This window comes from Globicephala melas, chromosome X (assembly GCF_963455315.2).
Source record: "Globicephala melas chromosome X, mGloMel1.2, whole genome shotgun sequence".
Lineage (NCBI taxonomy): Eukaryota > Metazoa > Chordata > Mammalia > Artiodactyla > Delphinidae > Globicephala > Globicephala melas.
Window position 1 is genome coordinate 66,981,121 of NC_083335.1, and position 19,158 is coordinate 67,000,278.

At 41.0% G+C, this 19,158-nt stretch overlaps 1 protein-coding gene and 1 non-coding gene across 4 annotated transcripts in view; one reads left to right on the forward strand and one right to left on the reverse strand.

Moving 5' to 3' along the window:
• The window catches only part of HDAC8 (histone deacetylase 8), a 250,574-nt gene that overhangs the window by 691 nt on the left and 230,725 nt on the right, over nucleotides 1-19,158 (forward strand). For all 3 annotated transcript variants that reach the window (XR_004038054.2, XM_030851045.2, XM_060292839.1), the window contains exons 2-4: nucleotides 268-320; nucleotides 2,875-3,005; nucleotides 5,185-5,326. Coding sequence is in view for 2 of the 3 variants with exons in the window: in XM_030851045.2 (XP_030706905.1) it covers nucleotides 268-320; nucleotides 2,875-3,005; nucleotides 5,185-5,326 (326 nt within the window). In the remaining variant the exon portion in view is untranslated. The remainder of the gene's footprint in view (nucleotides 1-267; nucleotides 321-2,874; nucleotides 3,006-5,184; nucleotides 5,327-19,158) is intronic.
• On the reverse strand, nucleotides 1,776-1,879 carry LOC115849592 (U6 spliceosomal RNA). The gene has a single exon (XR_004038056.1). It is a non-coding gene; the product is annotated as a U6 spliceosomal RNA (small nuclear RNA).

The window sequence follows — 19,158 nt, forward strand, 5'->3', positions numbered from 1 at the left end:
TGTCTTTACTGCCAGGGATCCCCGAAGTGGAGAAGAAGCTGCAGGAGAAAAGTGTTCCAACACCTCCGTAAGGCCCGATAGCTTGCTCCTTAGCGATTTAGATACTTTGTATTGTCTAAAGTGCTTTGTAACTGTTAAGTAAAAAGGGAGGGGAGTTAAAAGTTAGTTCCTTTGTTCAGGATGATGAAGTCGATGGAATTTCTCTGAATTAAACATTTGAGACTATTTTCTGCCTTTTTTTCCTTCCTTTTTTGCTGATGTTTTTAGGCCAGTATGGTACATTCCTTGATTGAAGCATATGCACTGCATAAGCAAATGAGGTAAGTTGTGCTTGAACAGAGCCCTGAACCCAGGTGTTCATAGCCTTAACTTCCTGCTTCACAGTGGGGCTAATTAGGGAGAGAATGGTCCTTTTTTAAAAGTTTTTTGTGATTCACAGTGTTGGTAATCTGCCTGTAACCTAGTAAAAGCTCTTGAAGAATTAAGAAAACTCGAAAAAAGTACATGAAGCAGTTAAGAAATAGGACTTTATTGCTGGGAGGGAAGTATCCTAGGGATAGGTGTTTTGTGGAGGTTTCGGGGTGAGTACTTTTGGGTACTAAAACCTATCTGATAGAAAAAAAGATGTTCAGCTGGGAGGTGTTCTGGTTTTGGGGTTGTTTGTTTTTTGTCTTTCCTAAGCCAGCTCTGAGAGTATGGGTTCAACTTAAGACTTTTAGATATACCATTACCACCACCAAACTTTAATGATGAGCCTGGAGACAGTCAAGACCAAAGGAAACTCCTGGAGCCAAGGCCATAACTCAGCACAGAGCTAAGTGCTTCTTTAAAAAAAAAACAAAAAAATGAAGTTGCTGTTTGTTGTTATAAGAGTAAATATTAGAACCCTGACACTTGTAGGATTATTTGTGACATTTTCTGGCCAATTGGGTGAACATCTGTCTATGCTGGCTAGTGTGATATGCTTCATTTATCTCCCAGAAGGTAGTGTAAATTTTATCCTTATTATTAACAAAATCATTTATTGAGTATCTTCTTTATGAATGTTTTTCAACCGTTTTTTAACCCATAGGTTTGGTAAACAGAAAAACTACATGCTTTCCATTAAAGTTATTTAACAGTTCAAAAAATTACTTTGACAAACAAGAAATCAAAGCAAAGCAAAACTGTCTAATTTCCTTGCTGTTAAGTAGGGAGGCTCTCAGTAAGGATTTGTTAAGGAAGAGGAAGGGTATTAAAAGAGGGAGCAATTAGGGCCGGGAAACATGGTACAAGAAACTGTAAAATTTTTATTTTAATGGGCAGAGTTATCACTTCTGAGGGTGTAGACATGTTTTCTTGAAGAAGAAGCAAGACTCCTTGGATCTTAGCTATATATATTTACTTTTTGAGGCTGAGCTTGCTTGGTGATGGTAGTAGCCTGTATAGCCATATTAATTCAGGAGAAACTCATGGGCATGTTCCCCTTCAGCAAACAAAAAAAACACTAATGCCTCCCTGTGGCCTGGGTCATGCGTTTTAAACTTGAATGTGCATATGAATTACCTTGTTAAAATACAGATTCTTTTTTTTTAATTGTATAGTTGATTTACAATGTTGTTTAGTTTTTGGTGTACAGCAAAGTGATATATATATATATTCTTTTTCATATTCTTTTCCATTATGGTTTATCACAGGATATGGAATATAGTTCCCTGTGCTATACAATAGGACCTTGTTCTCTTTCCATTTTCTATATAATAGTTTGCATCTGCTAAGCCCAAACTCCCAATCCAAAATATATGGAATGTTTCACAAATTTGAGTGTCATCCTTGCATAGGGGCCTTGCTAATCTCTGTATCATTCCAATTTTAGTATATCTGCTGCTGAAGTGAGCACTGAAGTACAAATTCTGATTCAGTAGGTCTGAGGGGAGGCTGAAATTCTGCCTTTCTAACAAGCTCCCAGGTGATGCTGCTGCTGGTCCATAGACCCCCCTTTGAGTGGTGAGGGCTAGAGAGCAGTAGTGGCAGTGGCAGAGTCAGGAAGAGGATATGGGGACTAGGCAGCTAGAAGTTAGAGGTGGTTAAGTCCTGTTGTTAGGTTAGCACCCTGTATTCTCTCCGTCACTCCTATTTTCACTTCTTGTGAACAGTGGGTTGAGAGCTTCTGAGCAAAGCCCAGTTCTAGCCTGTTTGCTCCTTCTCTCCTTCCTCTCAGAGGCAGATGTGAGGGACCAATTATAGAAACTTTCACATTTTTTGGTTGCCTATTTTTTAATCCTTTAATATTAATAATAATGACAGTTATCCACAAGGCATTTTCATGTATGTTATCATTTAATCTTCCCATAAGATATCCCCACTTTACAGATGAGGAAACTGAACTACAGAACAGTCAGCTTATCTGAGGTTATAGAGCTGGTAATTAGGACGGGAAGCCAGTTCTCTGACTCCAAATTCAAAATTCATGACAATACAGCTGCCTATTAAAGTAAAAATGTAGTTGAAAGGATTGTATTTGCCCAATTAGGAAAACTGATTCAAATGAAAATATCTCTTCCTACTGGTTTGTCATGAAAGTTGTAACTCACAGAGCAAAATTTGTCTAATACCTGATTATTTAACTTAAATATAATAACTCTTTTTTTTAACCTGCCTATAAACTCAAGGGAGATATCTATCCTCTCACCCCTTTTTAATGGAGTCAACATGTAGATGTGAGGAAATGAAGACTGTATTGCAGTGGAGGAACAGAACGTGTTTATTGCTTCAGCCTCCTGGAACCAGAAGCTGGAAGTTGTATTTTCACTCCAACTGCTGGCTCCTGCTTCCAGGTTCTGGCATACTCTGGATCTGACTCACTCACCTTTCTTTGTTCCCTGTTATTATTAGGATAGTTAAGCCCAAAGTGGCCTCCATGGAGGAGATGGCCACTTTCCACACCGATGCCTATCTGCAGCATCTCCAGAAGGTCAGCCAGGAAGGAGATGATGATCATCCAGACTCCATAGAATATGGACTAGGTAAAGTCATTACTAGGCAATGATGGGAGATAGATGACCTCCATCTATAGATCATAACTACTTAATCTTTTATAACTTGCATGATGGTCTTTAATACTTTTAAATTAACAACTAATGTGTTAACCACAATATTAATCTTCCTTTAACCACACTCCCATATGAATTGAGCAAAATTAATGCTGGATAAAATGGAGGAAAACCTTTCAGTTGCTTGGCGCCCTAATAGCAGAGCCCAGATTGGGTCTGGCTGTATGTACACTGATTTAACTGTCCTGTGACCTTATATTTTAACTTCAGTGTATATTTATATTCTTGCTAAGTTTGATGCCTTATCTCTCATTAAACAGCTGCATTTTTAAAAGCCATAAGTGGCCAATAGGATAGTCTAGAGAAACAACATGATTTAATAGAAGAACACTGGACTGGAGGTATGTGTATAGGGCGGGGGTGCGGGCTTAAGACACCAGGGGGTCCCAGACCTGGCTCTGTGTCATCACAGATATGACATATCACCTCTCAGTCCTCAGTTTCTCCATCTATAGGATGTGACTAGTTAATCTTCAAGGTTTAGTCTTTCTAGCTGTAATACTGAATAATTCCTTCCCCGACATTGAAGGTGTTTAGCTCTCATTTTGGAGCTGGTGTTAGCACAGTAGCTTTCTGGTAGGGTATGTTGTTGTCATACCTCAATCTACTCCTCCTAATAGGGTACTGGACCCAATTCCAATGTGTGGAGGGGGGAATTTCCCCCCACACCACCAAACAATGCTCAGGACACCAGCTTGGTGTCCTACAATTCAACTCAGTTCTGACACTCTCTACCCGGAGAGAGCATCAGATTCCACAGGTGAAGTGCTCAGTCCCACAAGACTTCTCTCCACATCAGACATCAGTTGCAAACCGAAGCTGTTACCTGTGCTCTGGCTGACAGGCTGCAAATTGGAGGTTCTAGCAACCTCACCAACTCAGAATGCCAAGCACAAGTCCAAGTTGTTACCTGTGCTTCTGACCAACTCTCTATAAATCAGAAATTCCCATGACCCCCTCGAATTTAATTAATTTGCTAGAGCGGCTCACAGAACCCAGGAAACCCATATATTCACTAGATTACCAGTTAATCATTAAAGGATATAACTCAGGAACAGCCAGATGGAAGAGGTGCATAAAGGCAACGTATGGGGAAAGGGCATGGAGTTTCCATGCCCTCTCCAGGTGTGCCACTCTCCCCAAATCTCTACGTGTTCACGAACCCAGAAGCTCTCCAAACCCTCTCCTTTGGGGTTTTTATGGAGGCTTCATTACATAGGCATGAATGATTAAGTCATTGGCCAATTGGTGATTAAGCTTGTTGACCTAAACAAGTAGGCTGCCAGATATTTCTCCATCAAAGATGGGTTTGTTTGGGATCAGCAGAGAATTGCAATTTGGGGTCTGCAACCATGGCAAGCCATGGCAAGGGAAGGAGAACACTTTTACAGAGAGGGAAAGGAACTTGGGAGAGCTATGGTTTAAAAAAAAAAAAAAGAGTCCATGGCTTTTTCATTGAGTCCTTGCCAGGAAAGAAAAGTCTTTCTTCTTGTTAAACTTGGTTATTGTTTCAGGGTGTGAGAGCGCCCCCTTCTGGTCTCCTGACTATTTAATTTAAGTTTCTGTTTATTCATTTTTTACAAACTCAATCACCAGTTCCTCTGGCCTCACACAGGAGGTCAGGGGGATGGAACTGATAGTTCCAACCCTCATAATTCTACTGGCAACCAACCCCCATCCTTAGATGTGGTCCACAAGTTACCTCATTAATACAACCAAGACACATCTATAACTCATCATTTAGGAATTCCAAGAATTTTAGGAACTCTGCCACAAACTGGGAAGAAATACAGTTGATCCTTAAACAGCGCATGGGTTAGGGGCACCCACCCTCCGTGCAGTCGAAAACCTGAGTATAACTTATAGTTAGCCCTCCACATCTGCAGTTGCGCATCCGCGGATTCAACCTACTGCTAATGGTGTAGTACTGTAGTATTTACTGCTGAAAAAAAATCCACCTGTAAGTAGGCCTGCGCTGTTCAAACCCATGTTGTTCAAGGGTTAACTGTATATTCTTTATTATAAGTCATAATATCACACCCCTCTTTATCCAGCTTATTTTTTAACAAGCTCTTCTGATGTTTGCCTGAAGGTTATGACTGCCCAGCCACTGAAGGAATATTTGACTATGCAGCAGCTGTAGGAGGGGCTACAATCACAGCTGCCCAGTGCCTGATTGATGGAATGTGCAAAGTAGCGATCAACTGGTCTGGAGGGTGGCATCATGCAAAGAAGTAAGAAAATGACCTTTCTGCTTTCTATCTCTTTCCTTGAGTCAGTTTCTTATTTATGTAAACTCTTATGTTTATTGTATTGGCAGTTATTGAGAGACGTGGGGGGTGTGTGTGTATGACACTTTACTACACCTTCTGAAGAGATACAAGTAAAATAAAAGATGACATAATATAGTGGAAAGTGTACTATTGAAAGTCAGGACACCTGGGCTTTATGCCTACTTTTTCTACAAACTTGACTGACTGACTTGGACAGATTAACCTCTCTCGGTCTCAGTCTCTTCATCAGGAAAATGGGCAGAGCAAAGGATATTAATCTAGATATCTAGACAATCTCTAAATTCCTTTTAAGCTTTCTGGAAATTCCCCTGTCTTCAAGGAACTTATACTCTAGAAACATTATTAAAACTAGAATAATTGGGGAGCAACATCAATTTTGGTACCAATTGAATATATGTATGAGATGAAGAGATTTAGCAATAAGGAGCAGTTAATCATGGAAGTCTTGGAAGAGGTGAATTTTGGAGCTAGTTCTTGAAAGGAGTGGCAAACAGATTTTTGAATAGATGGAGAATTGATGAGAACAGATTTAAAACAAAAGGCTGAAGAATCAAAAAGGAGACTTAGGGCTTCCCTGGTGGCGCAGTGGTTAAGAGTCCACCTGCCAATGCAGGGGACACGGGTTCAAGCCCTGGTCTGGGAAGATCCCACATGCCACAGAGCAATTAAGCCCATGCACCACAACTACTGAGCCCATGTGCCACAACTACTGAAGCCTGCATGCCTAGAGCCCGTGCTCCGCAACAAGAGAAACCACTGCAATGAGAAGCCCGCGCAACGCAATGAAGAGTAGCCCCCACTCGCCACAACTAGAGAAAGCCTGCACACAGCAACAAAGACCCAATGCAGCCAAAAATAAATAAATAAAATAAATAAATTTTTTTTAAAAAGAGGCTTATGCTGCCATCTCTAAGCAGCAAAGTGGCAACTTAGAGGTGTTACCCTAAGGAGAAAGGGCTTGTGCAACAGCTATTGGGTGCTACTTGGAGTTACAGGAAAAGTCCTTTTTGAGTTTGATGTTAACATTTCAAACAGCTATACTCTGTGTCTGACAGGGACTGCTGAGCCTTATTCAGCATTTGGTATCTTGCTTAAGATGGCTGTAGTACATGTTGGAGGAGAAGGATTTTATTTATTGATTTATTTATTTTTATTGAAGTATAGTTAATTTGCAAAGTTGTGTTAGTTTCAGCTGTACAGCAAAGTGGTTCAGTTATACTTTTCAGATTCTTTTCCATTATAGGTTATTACAAGACGCTGAGTATAGTTCCCTGTGCTATATAGTAGGTCCTTGTTGTTTACCTATTCTATATATAGTAGTGTGTATCTGTTAACCCCAAACCCCTAATTTATCCCCCCCTCCAGAGGAGAGGGAATTTAAAAACTGAATTTATCAATGTGCTATTTGAGTGAAATAAAGCAGCAGTGGTAGGAACTGCCAATGCATCATTCACACACCAGTTGTTCATACTATCTGCCATGACCTTGATACTCTAGTGCTCTTGAGTCTAGAGAAAACAGCACTTTATTTTTCAGAATAAAATCTTGAGCACAACTTCAGCATATGCAGATTAAGGTAATAATATGGAATTCTTTTCATCAAATGGATAGATTTCATGACCAAGGAAATCCTTGAGTAAGTTTACTACTAGAATCTACAACTGAGGTGGTGGAGCATAGAGAAGCTGTGTTTAGTAATGAGTTTTACATGGTCTTAAAAACAAAGAAAAACAACCTGCCTTTTGTTAGTTTTTGCTCTATTAAAAAAATTCAAAATCAAGACAGTGATCTCTAGGAGGGAAAAATGACCCTGTCTGCTTCAAGCTATAGATAAAAGGGACAAAACCAAGCTTCTCTGAACCAAGGACTTCTCTGCCTTCTCATGCTTAGCAAGTTGAAAAGAAAAGTAGTGTGGTTTCATGGGAAATGCCCAGTGCTACAAGTCAGCTCTAGTTTCTGCATGTGGCACTGGAGCAGCTTATATATTTAAATTCACCACTTAAGGCCTCCTAGGGCCTGGGTCAGTTTGCAGTGGAATACCCAGGTACCTGCCACTTCTTATTACTGTTTTGCTGCCAAAGGAAGCACACTCTATCTCCAGCCAATTATGGCTGCCTCTGGGCTGTATGCAGGCGTGGGCATACCCACACGCCATTATCTTAACTGTTTCAGACAGCTTGCAGCTGATCCTACCTGGAAACAGACATGCCTGTGGTAAATATAAATTACCAAGAGTCTCTAGAGATTGCCCCAATTCAGGTCCAAATTCCAAGGCGTTCTTGGCGCCTCTAGAACCTCTGCAGATGGAATACAGGCATTTAGCCCACAAACTTACATCTAGCGGGCATTTATCTCTTATAACCACAATATCTGTTTAAACCCCCGTATCCCCAAATACATGTACAGGTTCATACATGCCATTTATTCATTCAACATGCATTGATTAAGCACCTACATAGTGTCAAGCATATTTTTATCATTACTAATAAGCAGAGATACAGAAATTGAAGCATGGCACATTTTTCCCCTACCAATTTTGAAAAAGAAATCTTTTATTTCAAAATATCCAGGTGCTGGCAGGATTACAGTGAAATTGGCACACTCTTTGAAAACGTTGGAAATGTTAAGAGTGGGGAAAATGTTTGTACCTGTTGACCCAGTACTATTATTCCCAGCAATATTCTAAGGAAATAAACCAATTCTGCCCTCAAGAAGTTTATCTCTTAGAGGTAAGACAGCAAATAATTGCATCTGAAAGCCAAAGAAGAGTGATTTTCAAAGAAAATTCTGCAAAAGAAGAGTAATGAGAGACTAATGCTATTAGATATTAAACATAAAAAACTGTGATAATGAAAACACTGGTACCACTGGTATAAGATTAGACAAATGATGTTATAGTATACTCCCCAAAGAGACTGTTGCATATAAGAATTCAATCAGTTATAAAGGATGTGTTGCAAGTGATTGGAAAGGATTGTTCAGTAAATGATGTTGTGACAGCTTGTAGCATTTATACTCTCATCTCCTGTAATAAACTAAAATAAGTGGCAGCTGGATTGAAGAGTTAAATATAAAAAAGCAAATTAGGAAAAAAACCCTAGGATGAATGAATATTCATCAGGCTTCTAAAGGGGAATAGTCTTCTAAGCTTAGGAAAGAATAGAAGAAAAACAAAGGAAAAGATCAACATATTTGTATAAAATTTTAAAACCAAAATAACTTTTATGGCCATTTCAAAAATAAAATCTAAACACAGACTAGAAAGGCATATTTGACATAAATATGACAAAATGTGACAGGTTTGCATTTTCTCAGACATTCATACAATATGATGTATAAGAAGAAATATGGGCAAAGAACATGAATAGACAATTTACAAAGGAGTTTTAAGCACAACTGGAAAACATGGGGCAGTGTTCATCACTACTAATCAAAGAAATGCAGATAAGTAGGTAACTTATCTAGCCTATCTTTACCTATCTTTACCTCTTTACCTAGCCTATCTTTAATAGAACTGAAAAAAAATGGTACTGAGTTTGCTAGTAATAGTGTGGTTTGGGTCAACCCCTTAAGAAAACAGTTTGGTAGCCAGCATGTATTAATGCCTTTTTATCTAGTAATCTACTTCTGAGAATGTTTCCTAAGAAAATAATTCAAAATATGGAAAAGAAACCTGAAGATATTTACCAGTGTTATTTATTTTTTAAAATTAGACATAACATGAATATCTAGCAATAAGGAAAGGGTGAATCCATTCCATGGAATATTATGCTATTATTTTAAATGATGATTATGAAGACTATGGGGCATTTCAGAAAAATACTTCTGGGTTAATAAAACAGGTTTTAAAATTGTTTGCACACTGCAGTTACAACTTTGTAAAATACATGCATTTTTTTTAGTACATGCATTTTTTTAAAAAAAATTAGTGGGAATGATAGTAGTGGTTACGTTAGGGTGACAGAATTAAAATGATTTTTTTAATGTGTTTTTCTAGTTTTCAAAATTTCAGTAATGAGATTTTTTCTAACTTTTGCAGCTAAAATTTTACCAAAATAAAAAGAGGCAAAAAAGTAGTTACAGCAAATATTAACAAAGGGTTAAAATCATTAACTATTCTAACTGATTTTTTAAAACACTAATATTCAGATAAATTAGTAAAAGACATGAACAATTTACAAAAGAGGAAACAAATAGTAAACAAACATGAAAAAATATTTAGTATCGCTAATAATTAGAGGAGGAAAAATTGAAACATTATATATACATGTATATATTTTACTTCTACCAAATTTGAACCAAAGGAAGAAAGATCTTAACTCATACATCTATTATTCTTGGTAATCTAAGGAAATAAGCCAATCCAAAATATGGAAAAGCTGTGTATATGAAGATGGTAATTTCTCTTTCACGTATAATAGCCAAGAAAAAAGGAGGGAAGGAGACCTAAATATTCAACAACAGTGGGATGGTTACGTAGTATACTGCAACATATCCACTTGATGGGCTACTATATAACTATTAAAAATGGTGGTTAGGACAACTGCATAACAAGAAAAAATGCATATCGTATATTGTTGGCTTTGCTTTTAAAGGGCAGGTAGCTACAGCATCATATATTCACTCTGATTAGAGATATGTAAAAAAATATCTGCATATGAAAAGAATTTCTAGAAGGAAATACAACAAAATGATACCAGTGACTTTGTGACGATGATGATAGTATGATATATATATATATATAATATATATACATACACACACTATATATATATACTATATGTATATGTGGGTATACACACACAGATATATACATGTACCTTTTCTCTGTTTTATATATTTTCATATATTTTCTCTAATATGATTATATTACTTTTATTAATAAAACTTTTTATAATAAAATCTGCTTGGAACAAAGTGGGAAGCTGTTACAATAGAGGCATGATATGGTCGGTGTATGCTAGAGTTAGGCACAAGGTAGTGGGGTGTCCAGAAGGAGTGGAATGCACCACTTACTAGTTGTGTATGTGACCTTGGGGTTATTTCAGGAACAGCATGTGCAGAGGCACAGAGGTGTGAAAGCTGAGGGCACTTCCAGGTCTATAATTAAAGCTGAAACCAAGGGCTCCTATAGGCAAGTGGCTGGAGGTGAGGTGGGAGAGGTATGAAGGGTCCTGTTTGCCAAGCTGAACAGCTTGGACTTGATCCTTCAGGTCAGTGGTTCTTGACCTATTTTGGTCATGGACCCCTCCGAAAATCTGATGAAAGCTATATAACACTGTCCCTAGAAAAATGTACATACACAAATTTTTCCTTATAGTTTCAGAAAGTCTAAGGATTTCCTACAGCCCATGTGTGGATCCCTGGTTAAGAACCTTGGTTTAAAAGAGTAAAGAATCACTGAAGGAATCTTTAGCCAGGAAGAGGTAACATGATCAGATTTGCATTTTAGGAATATGATTCTGGCAATAGTTGGTAGATAAATTGGTGAGTGTTGGGGGCCAGAATGTTGACAGAGAAATCTGTTAGGACCTTTACTGTGATAATAATCTATCCTAAAGGAGGTGAAAGCTGTGGTGATGAGCATAGATGAGAGAATAAATTCAGGAGTCATTTAGTAGCTAGAATAGGTAGGAATGGTAACCAGTTTGATATAAATGATAAGGAAGGAGTGATCTAGATTTCTTATGTAGATGACTGAGTAATTGTGTTACCTTTAACCAAGAAGAGTAGGGGATGGGGACTGCTCTGCCTATGGAGCATCTAATTAGAGATGTCTATTAGAGAGTCGGCAATGGGGTCCAGCCTATGACTTCTCAACTTTAATGTGCATACAAAATACCCAGGGATCTTATTAAATTGGAGATTCTGGTTCAGGTCTTGGGGGAACCTGAGAATCTGCATTCCTAACAAACTCCCAGGCAATACTAAAGGCTGCCAATTTGTGGCCCATACTTAGACTAGCAAGAGGCTGGAGCTCAGGAGAATCATCTTCACTGAAGATACAGATTTGGGAGCCAGCATGATAGGTGGTAATTAAAATTAAGGAAATAGACAAACTAACCTGGGAAGCATGTGTAAAATAATACAGGGGAAAAAACTCAAATAATGAGCCTTGTGGAATGCCAGTGTTTACAAGGCAGGCAAGAGAAGAAAGACCTACAAAGTTGAGTCTTGAGAAGGAGTGGTGAGAGAGATAGGAGGAGAATCAGAAAAGACTTATCAGAGAAACCAAAGGTGAACCTCAAGAAGACCGGTTTGGATAGCAGTGTCTTCTGCTGCTGCAGAGCGTGTATTCTCAATGGGAGTGATACTGCCCCCAAGGGAGCAAAAATTGATTCTTGCTGGGGCAGGTGGTAGGGAAGCGGGGGCGGCAAGAAACTTAGATGTTACATAGTTTATGGTTTTCCAAAGGGTCACAGTACATAACAGATGTACAGTACATCTGTGATATAAAATTTCGCGGAGAGGTCAATTAGAAAAAGGTGTCTAAAAAGGCTCCTTGGGTGAGGGAATGATAATGAAAAAATGGTTGAGAAACAGCTGTACAGAAGGAAAGTAAGATTTCTCAGTAAGGAGGTTGTGGTTAAGAAGACTTCAAAGGATGGAGAGGAGTGTGCTGGGGAGACAAGTAGGTGAAGGGCCTTGCAGAAGCAGCACTGTGAAATAGCTTGGCGGATTGGGGGAACTACACACATTGCTGGAGGGTTAAGGTTCAAAGTAGATAATGGCAGCAGATGAGGTAGAAAAGTAGGAAATGGCTCATGAAGGGCTTCATGTATGTCGGAGTCACTCAGTTGAAAAATGCAGATTTCTAGACCTCTCAGAGATCTTGATCAGGTAGGTTTGGACTGGGGCATCAGAACCTGCACTTTCAAAATCTAGGGGTGATTCTGATGCACACACTTTGAGAAACTCTTCAGTAGGAAATGGGGGGCACTGAAATATTATGTTAGGTAGTAACGTGGTTAGATTTGTGTTTTAGGAAACTGACTGTAGTTATAGAGGATGGATTGAAGGAGGTGTAGACTATAGGTCGAGGGACTGAATTGGGTATCGGCACTCTCACTGACAAGTGATGAGGACCTGAACTAAGGCAGAGCAATGAGAGTCAAACCCAGGCAATCTAACTCTTCAACCTGTGTACTTAACCCCTGAATTATACCACCTCAGTACACGGGAGTAGGTGGTGGTATGCAGCAGAGGTAGTACCCAGGAAAATTGGATTCTGAGATTTGGAGATGGAGGTGGAAGCTGGAACTAGAAGCAGATGTGTTGCCTGTATATGAAATGGTAGCACAAACCAGGAAAATGGGTGTGATTACTTAGGGAAAAGGCAGAGAGTGAGGAGAAAAAGAAAGTAGAGCCTAGAACCCCAGGAAATACCAACTTGTAATGGGCAAGTATAAGAAGAAGCCCCAGTGAGTTCAGCTGAAAAGCAGCAATCAGGACTGGCCAGGTAATCGAAATAGAAAGGGACCATAGAATACCAAGGGAGCAGAAGAGTTTAAAGAAGGAAAGAGCTCTCAACAATCCAGAGCAGTACTGAAGTGTCAGTCATATTTGGCAATTAATATAGTCATTAATGACCTTGGTAAGAGAACTTTCTGGAGAGTGATGGGAATACAAACTGTTGAGGGGTGAGCAGGAACTAAAGAAATGGACAAGAAAGGAACATTAATCTGTCCAAAAGTTCAAATGAGAAAGAAAGGAGAGGAGGGCAGTGGCCAAGGGAAACAGGGTTGAGGGCTGACTTGTTGGGTTTGTTTTAAGAGCTTTGAGAACATTTGTAGACTGAAAGGGAAATAACGGAAATATGAGAAGGATAAGAAATGGAGCAAAGTCTCGGAGGAGGCAGGAGAGGATGGGAGGAATGGCTTTGGGAGGAGGAGACCCACCTCTTCTGAAGCCAGAGCAAAAGGAGTCAAGGAGGGTATAGCAGAGAAGTATCTGGGTTGCCTACTAGTGAGTGCTGGCCCCATGGCCTCTACTTTCTCCATGAAATGACTCTTGTCCACTTCTATCACTTGCTCACAGGCCTCTTTGAATTCTTTGATTCTGCTTTTTGTAGTCAGTCTCTTAAGAAGCCATCTTGTCCCATCTAGATCCCCTTAAATGGGACTCACTCTTTCCATGTAAACATGTACTAGGAGGTATTAAAACCCAGCATGGGACAGTGACTCCTAACCTCCAGAATTTGCCGAGATCGCATCTTCTTTGTCCACTTTGACTGGCTGTTTCTCATCCTCACCTCTTCCTGTTTGACTCTGCATTACAGCTCCCAGTATTTTCCTTTATCTCATTCTGATAATCCATTTAAGACTTATTTCCATCTCTAGCTCAACCTGCCCTTCTTCTTGCCACAATTCTGTTATTTGCCATCTTATCCCATGACATTTCAGCCTTCCACCTGGTGACACGGGATCTGTGCCAGCTGGGCCCCCTCTGCCTGCTTCGCTGCTAGGAGAGGAGAGATTATTGCCCTAGAATGCCATTGGTTTCTGGGACTTCCACCTGGGGGCAGTGAATGATAGAGCCATATAACTCTGCCTTGTGTCTTGGCAAACTCAACAAGAAGAATATAGAATGAGACCTCCAGCTCTTAGTTACCGTCCAGCTAGCAGTTGGGATCAAAGCTACTAGAGCTCTGTTCTCAAGAGCTCCAGCTCTTTATGCACAGAGTGAATGACAGTGGATTGCATTCCAGTTCCAGTTCTCCAGAGTGCTGTATGTGCAGTATAACTCATTAACCAAGCAGCCAGAACCCCCCTCCTCTTCTGACACCATCCCACCTCCAGCCTTTCCAAACCAATAGATGACTGCATGAAAATGGAAACCTGGATTCAGGGTCAGCCACGTCGCCTCAGCACCAAGGCAGACTCCTCCTTCAGCCATGGAGCGCATGTCCTTATCACTTCCTCTTTACACCCATTCCATCCTGGCACCTGCAGAACAGACCCATCATGAGACAAAATAAACAAACCTTTCCCATAGTAGCCCAGATCAGATGAGATCTAGGGAAGATAGTCTAATACAGTGGTTCAGTGTTGCACAGGGAATTCCAGCTCCATCAGTTACCAGCTGCAAAACCTCTCTGTGCCTCAGTATCCTCAGTTGTAAATTAGGGATAATAATAGTACCCACCTTATAGGGTGATGGGGCTTAAATCTGATCATTGTATTAAAGAGCCTAGCAAAGAGCCTGGCACATAGTAAGTGTTTGATGAAAGTCACTTATATCCAGATTGGGTTACACCCAGGGGGTCTTAGGTAGCCTCTCAGGCAAGTCTCTGGTCCAGTGGGGTCCCACTGCCTGTCCAGCTAAAGTGAGCCCTGGTACTGTTTGTCACCCACTGCACTTCCACGTCCCCTTTGCCCGTAAGCTCCTGGCTGAAAGTAGACTATTCACGATCAGCTTAAAGACTCAGGCCCTTTGCTTTATCAAAGTTTCACTGCCAGCCTTCCCTATACCCCTACTCCTCCCAAACATCACATGAATTCACTGTTCGACCTCCACTACTAGGTCCAGCCCATACTCATAAGGCAAATGAGGATACTCCTTACCAAGAGACAGTGGGACCACCCCTAATTGGCAAGGGTGACTGTGCTGTAGTGCTGATATCCAGGACTTTTCTTCTTCCTAAGGAGCAGGTGCTCTCTGAATCTAAAATCAAGGCCTTCTATAAAATAAAAACTCTGGACAGCAGCTGGCAGCGGGATTCATCAGATTCTCCATCTCTTCCACATTAACCTTGAGACCCTTTCTGAAAATAAAAAGCAGGGAGTTCTTCTTGTCAAGATTATTCTGTCCTCAGTGTAATCACTATTCAAAATCCTTTCTGTTACCCCAGAACCTTCTAGCTCAATTCCATAAGGCTCTGGCCTTCACAGGGTTATGTATCCCCTAGGGGCACCTACAACCTCATCTGGATCAAGAAAGGTAATGAATGGAGGATTCCTGTGCAGTGTCCCCACTTGCTTCCAGCAAATGAGATCACACACCACCTCCTAGAATATTTACCTGGGCAATATTTTGATAAATTCACTTAATGAGATGTCACAGAATGTCTTGAGCTGCGTGGTAGTTGAATGATTACAGTAGCACTATCCCCAGGCCAAGCCCCAAAGTGTGAAAGTGATATTTCTGGGCAGAGTTTACATAGTGCTGGATAAGATGTACATTTTTCTAAAATGAAGTCCCTAAAATGATTGAAGACGTCAGCAACCCCTTGATACTGCCCACAATTCATCTACTACCTCTGCATCTTCACTTCCCCAGTATCCTTTCTCTTAAGGAGAAAGGAATTTGGTCCCCAGACACAAAAATGACCTTCCCGTAGCTGAAGGCCTTCTACCCCAGCCCTGGTCTATACCACTGACTAATGCCTTCAACATCCAGGTACAGGGGTGTGGGTGAGGAGGGGTTGATGGGTGGGGAGTATTGTCCTGTCACAGGAGGACCTAGGTACTTTTGATCTCTGGACCTAAGCTGGCCCTAAACAAGGCCAATTACCCCAAGTGGGAATGAGAGCTCTTCAAGGCCACCTTCAAGATAGGGAGACCCTTTCCTTTGAGAGGGACAAGCAGTTTGTGATCATGAGCTCAAATTGTTATAGTGCAGAGAAGCCGGGGCAGCAAGTGTAGAACATAAAGATCCAGGTCCATCCTGGGGCAGCCCAGAGGTTTATGTTGTTCCAAGATGCCCCATTCTGTTAGGATCGGGGGTTGCCTGTGCCCAAGGGCACCCCTCCAGTGGGCCAACATAGCCTATTCAGACTTGCATATAATCTCATGGAGTGTGTTTCGTAATGTGGCCTGCAGCCCACCTGCATCTTAATTCTAAAATGAAGATTCCTAAATCAGACCCACTAGGGGTAAAGCCCAAGAATATTCTTTTTTTTTTTTTTTTAACCAGTGTCTCCCTAAGGTGATTCTGATGCACAACACAGTTTGAGAACTCCTGGACTAAGGGTTCTTCTAGTTGCCCCATATCTGACCTAACCTCTGGTATACCTCTGTGATCCTACAGTTGAGACAAAGACACACCAAGGTAACCTTCAGGTCTTTGGGATATCATTCCAATGAACTTCAGTGCAGATTTTTCCTCCTCCCACATCTGTAACGCCTTCTTAGTGGTGGATCCCTCTTTCCCAGCCATTGCTGCCCATGCATCTAAAAGGCCTTCCACTTTCACAAGTTCCATAGCCATCTGCTCTCCAACCACAGCCTCCAGTTCATATACTAGTTTTGGAGAATGCCATTCAAAGTCCTCCTCCCCCACATTTACCTCTCCACCATACCACTACCAGCAGACAACCTTCCAGGCCATATGGATTGACCAGGTCCTGGCGGAGCAGCAGTACTGCTACACCTCTGATACATAATACGATTGGTTCTCCACCTCCAGCCTCCTCAGAATTCATTTCTAATCCACTATACCCCTCCATCCAGACCTCTTCCTTTCATGGCATTAATTATTTCCAGCCCACTCTCACCCTGGCTATTTGCTAGAACCACTGACATCCCGGAGTCTGGTCAATATCTTGACTACCCAAGTATGGACCACCCAAGGGCACATTCTGTTAGCTTTCACCATACAACATGGCAGAGGGGGTAAGAGCAGGGACTCAAGTCACACTGCCTGGGTTTGAATCCCAGCACTGCCGCTTCCTATGTGATCTTGAACAACCTGCTTAAACTCTGTTCCTTGATTTCCTCACCTATAAAATGGAGATAATAATAGTACCTACCTCACAAAGCAGTTGTATTACGTGAACTAATGTGTGTAAAGTACATAGACTAATACTTGGCCCATACTAAGCACCAGAAAGTGTTTGCCATATATGAATTACACTAACTGGATCATTCAGGTGTGATTTCCTTTTGGCACAGCCACATCTGCCATGGCAGAAATTGAAGGACTCTTACCTGGAAACCTTTGAAGTGAAATTCAGTCATCCGCCCACACACCTCCTACATCAGCAGCCCGTAGAACTTCATGCCCTTCTCACTCCATGATCACTCATCCAGTCTTGCTACTCCCCGATGCACTTGTCTACCTTGTACCCTGCAATTATCTCCAGCAATCTAAGGCTGAGAGACCAGTTTCATCATGAAAGAGGTGTTAGCTTTCCAGTGGCATCATGGTTGGCCCACTGTCTGATTCACTGGAAGGTTGTTGATCAGGAAGTATTTGCGGGGGGGCACTCAAGGCAACCTTGATCTCATAATCTTATTATAGGTATGCTTTCCCAGCTCAACCTCAGCATTCTCTCTCTTTTTTTTAAATTTATTTACTTTTGGCTGTGTTGGGTCTTTGTTGCTGCACGCGGGCTATCTCTAGTTGCGGCGGGGTGGGGGGGCTACTCTTCGTTGCGGTGCACAGACTTCTCTTTGCAGTGGCTTCTCTTGTTGCGGAGCATGGGCTCTAGGTGCGCGGGCTTAGTTGCTCTGCGGCATGTGGGATCTTCCTGGACCAGGGCTCAAACCCTTGTCCCCTGCATTGGCAGGCCGATTCTCAACCACTGCGCCACCAGGGAAGCCCTAGCATTCTCTCTTTTTTTTTTTTTTTTTTAACATCTTTATTGGGGTATAATTGCTTTACAATGGTGTGTTAGTTTCTGCTTTATAACAAAGTGAATCAGTCATACATAAACATATGTTCCCATATGTCTTCCCTGTTGCGTCTCCTCCCTCCCACCCTCCCCATCCCACCCCTCCAGGCTGTCACAAAGCACCGAGCCAATATCCCTGTGCCATGCGGCTGCTTCCCACTAGCTATCTACCTTACTGCGTTTGTTAGTGTGTATATGCCCATGACTCTCTCTCGCCCTGTCACAGCTCACCCTTCCCCCTCCCCATAACCTCAAGTCCGTTCTCTAAGAGGTCTGCGTCTTTATTCCTGCTTTACCCCTAGGTTCTTCATGACATTTTTTTCTTAAATTCCATATATATGTGTTAGCATACGGTATTTGTCTTTTTCTTTCTGACTTACTTCACTCTGTATGACAGACTCTAGGTCTATCCACCTCATTACAAATAGCTCAATTTCGTTGCTTTTTATGGCTGAGTAATATTCCATTGTATATATGTGCCACATCTTCTTTATCCATTCATCCGATGACGGGCACTTAGGTTGTTTCCATCTCCGGGCTATTGTAAATAGAGCTGCAATGAACATTTTGGTACATGACTCTTTTTGAATTTTGGTTTTCTCAGGGTATATGCCCAGTAGTGGGATTGCTGGGTCATATGGTAGTTCTATTTGTAGTTTTTTAAGGAACCTCCATACTGTTCTCCATAGTGGCTGAACCAATTCACATTCCCACCAGCAGTGCCAGAGTGTTCCCTTTTCTCCACACCCTCTCCAGCATTTATTGTTTCTAGATTTTTTGATGATGGCCATTCTGACCAGTGTGAGATGATATCTCATTGTAGTTTTGATTTGCATTTCTCTAATGATTAATGATGTTGAGCATTCTTTCATGTGTTTGTTGGCAGTCTGTATATCTTCTTTGGAGAAATGTCTATTTAGGTCTTCTGCCCATTTTTGGATTGGGTTGTTTGTGTTCTTGTTATTGAGCTGCATGAGCTGCTTGTAAATTTTGGAGATTAATCCTTTGTCGGTTGCTTCATTTGCAAATATTTTCTCCCATTCTGAGGGTTGTCTTTTGGTCTTGTTTATGGTTTCCTTTGCTGTGCAAAAGCTTTGAAGTTTCATTAGGTCCCATTTGTTTATTTTTGTTTTTATTTCCATTACTCTAGGAGGTGGGT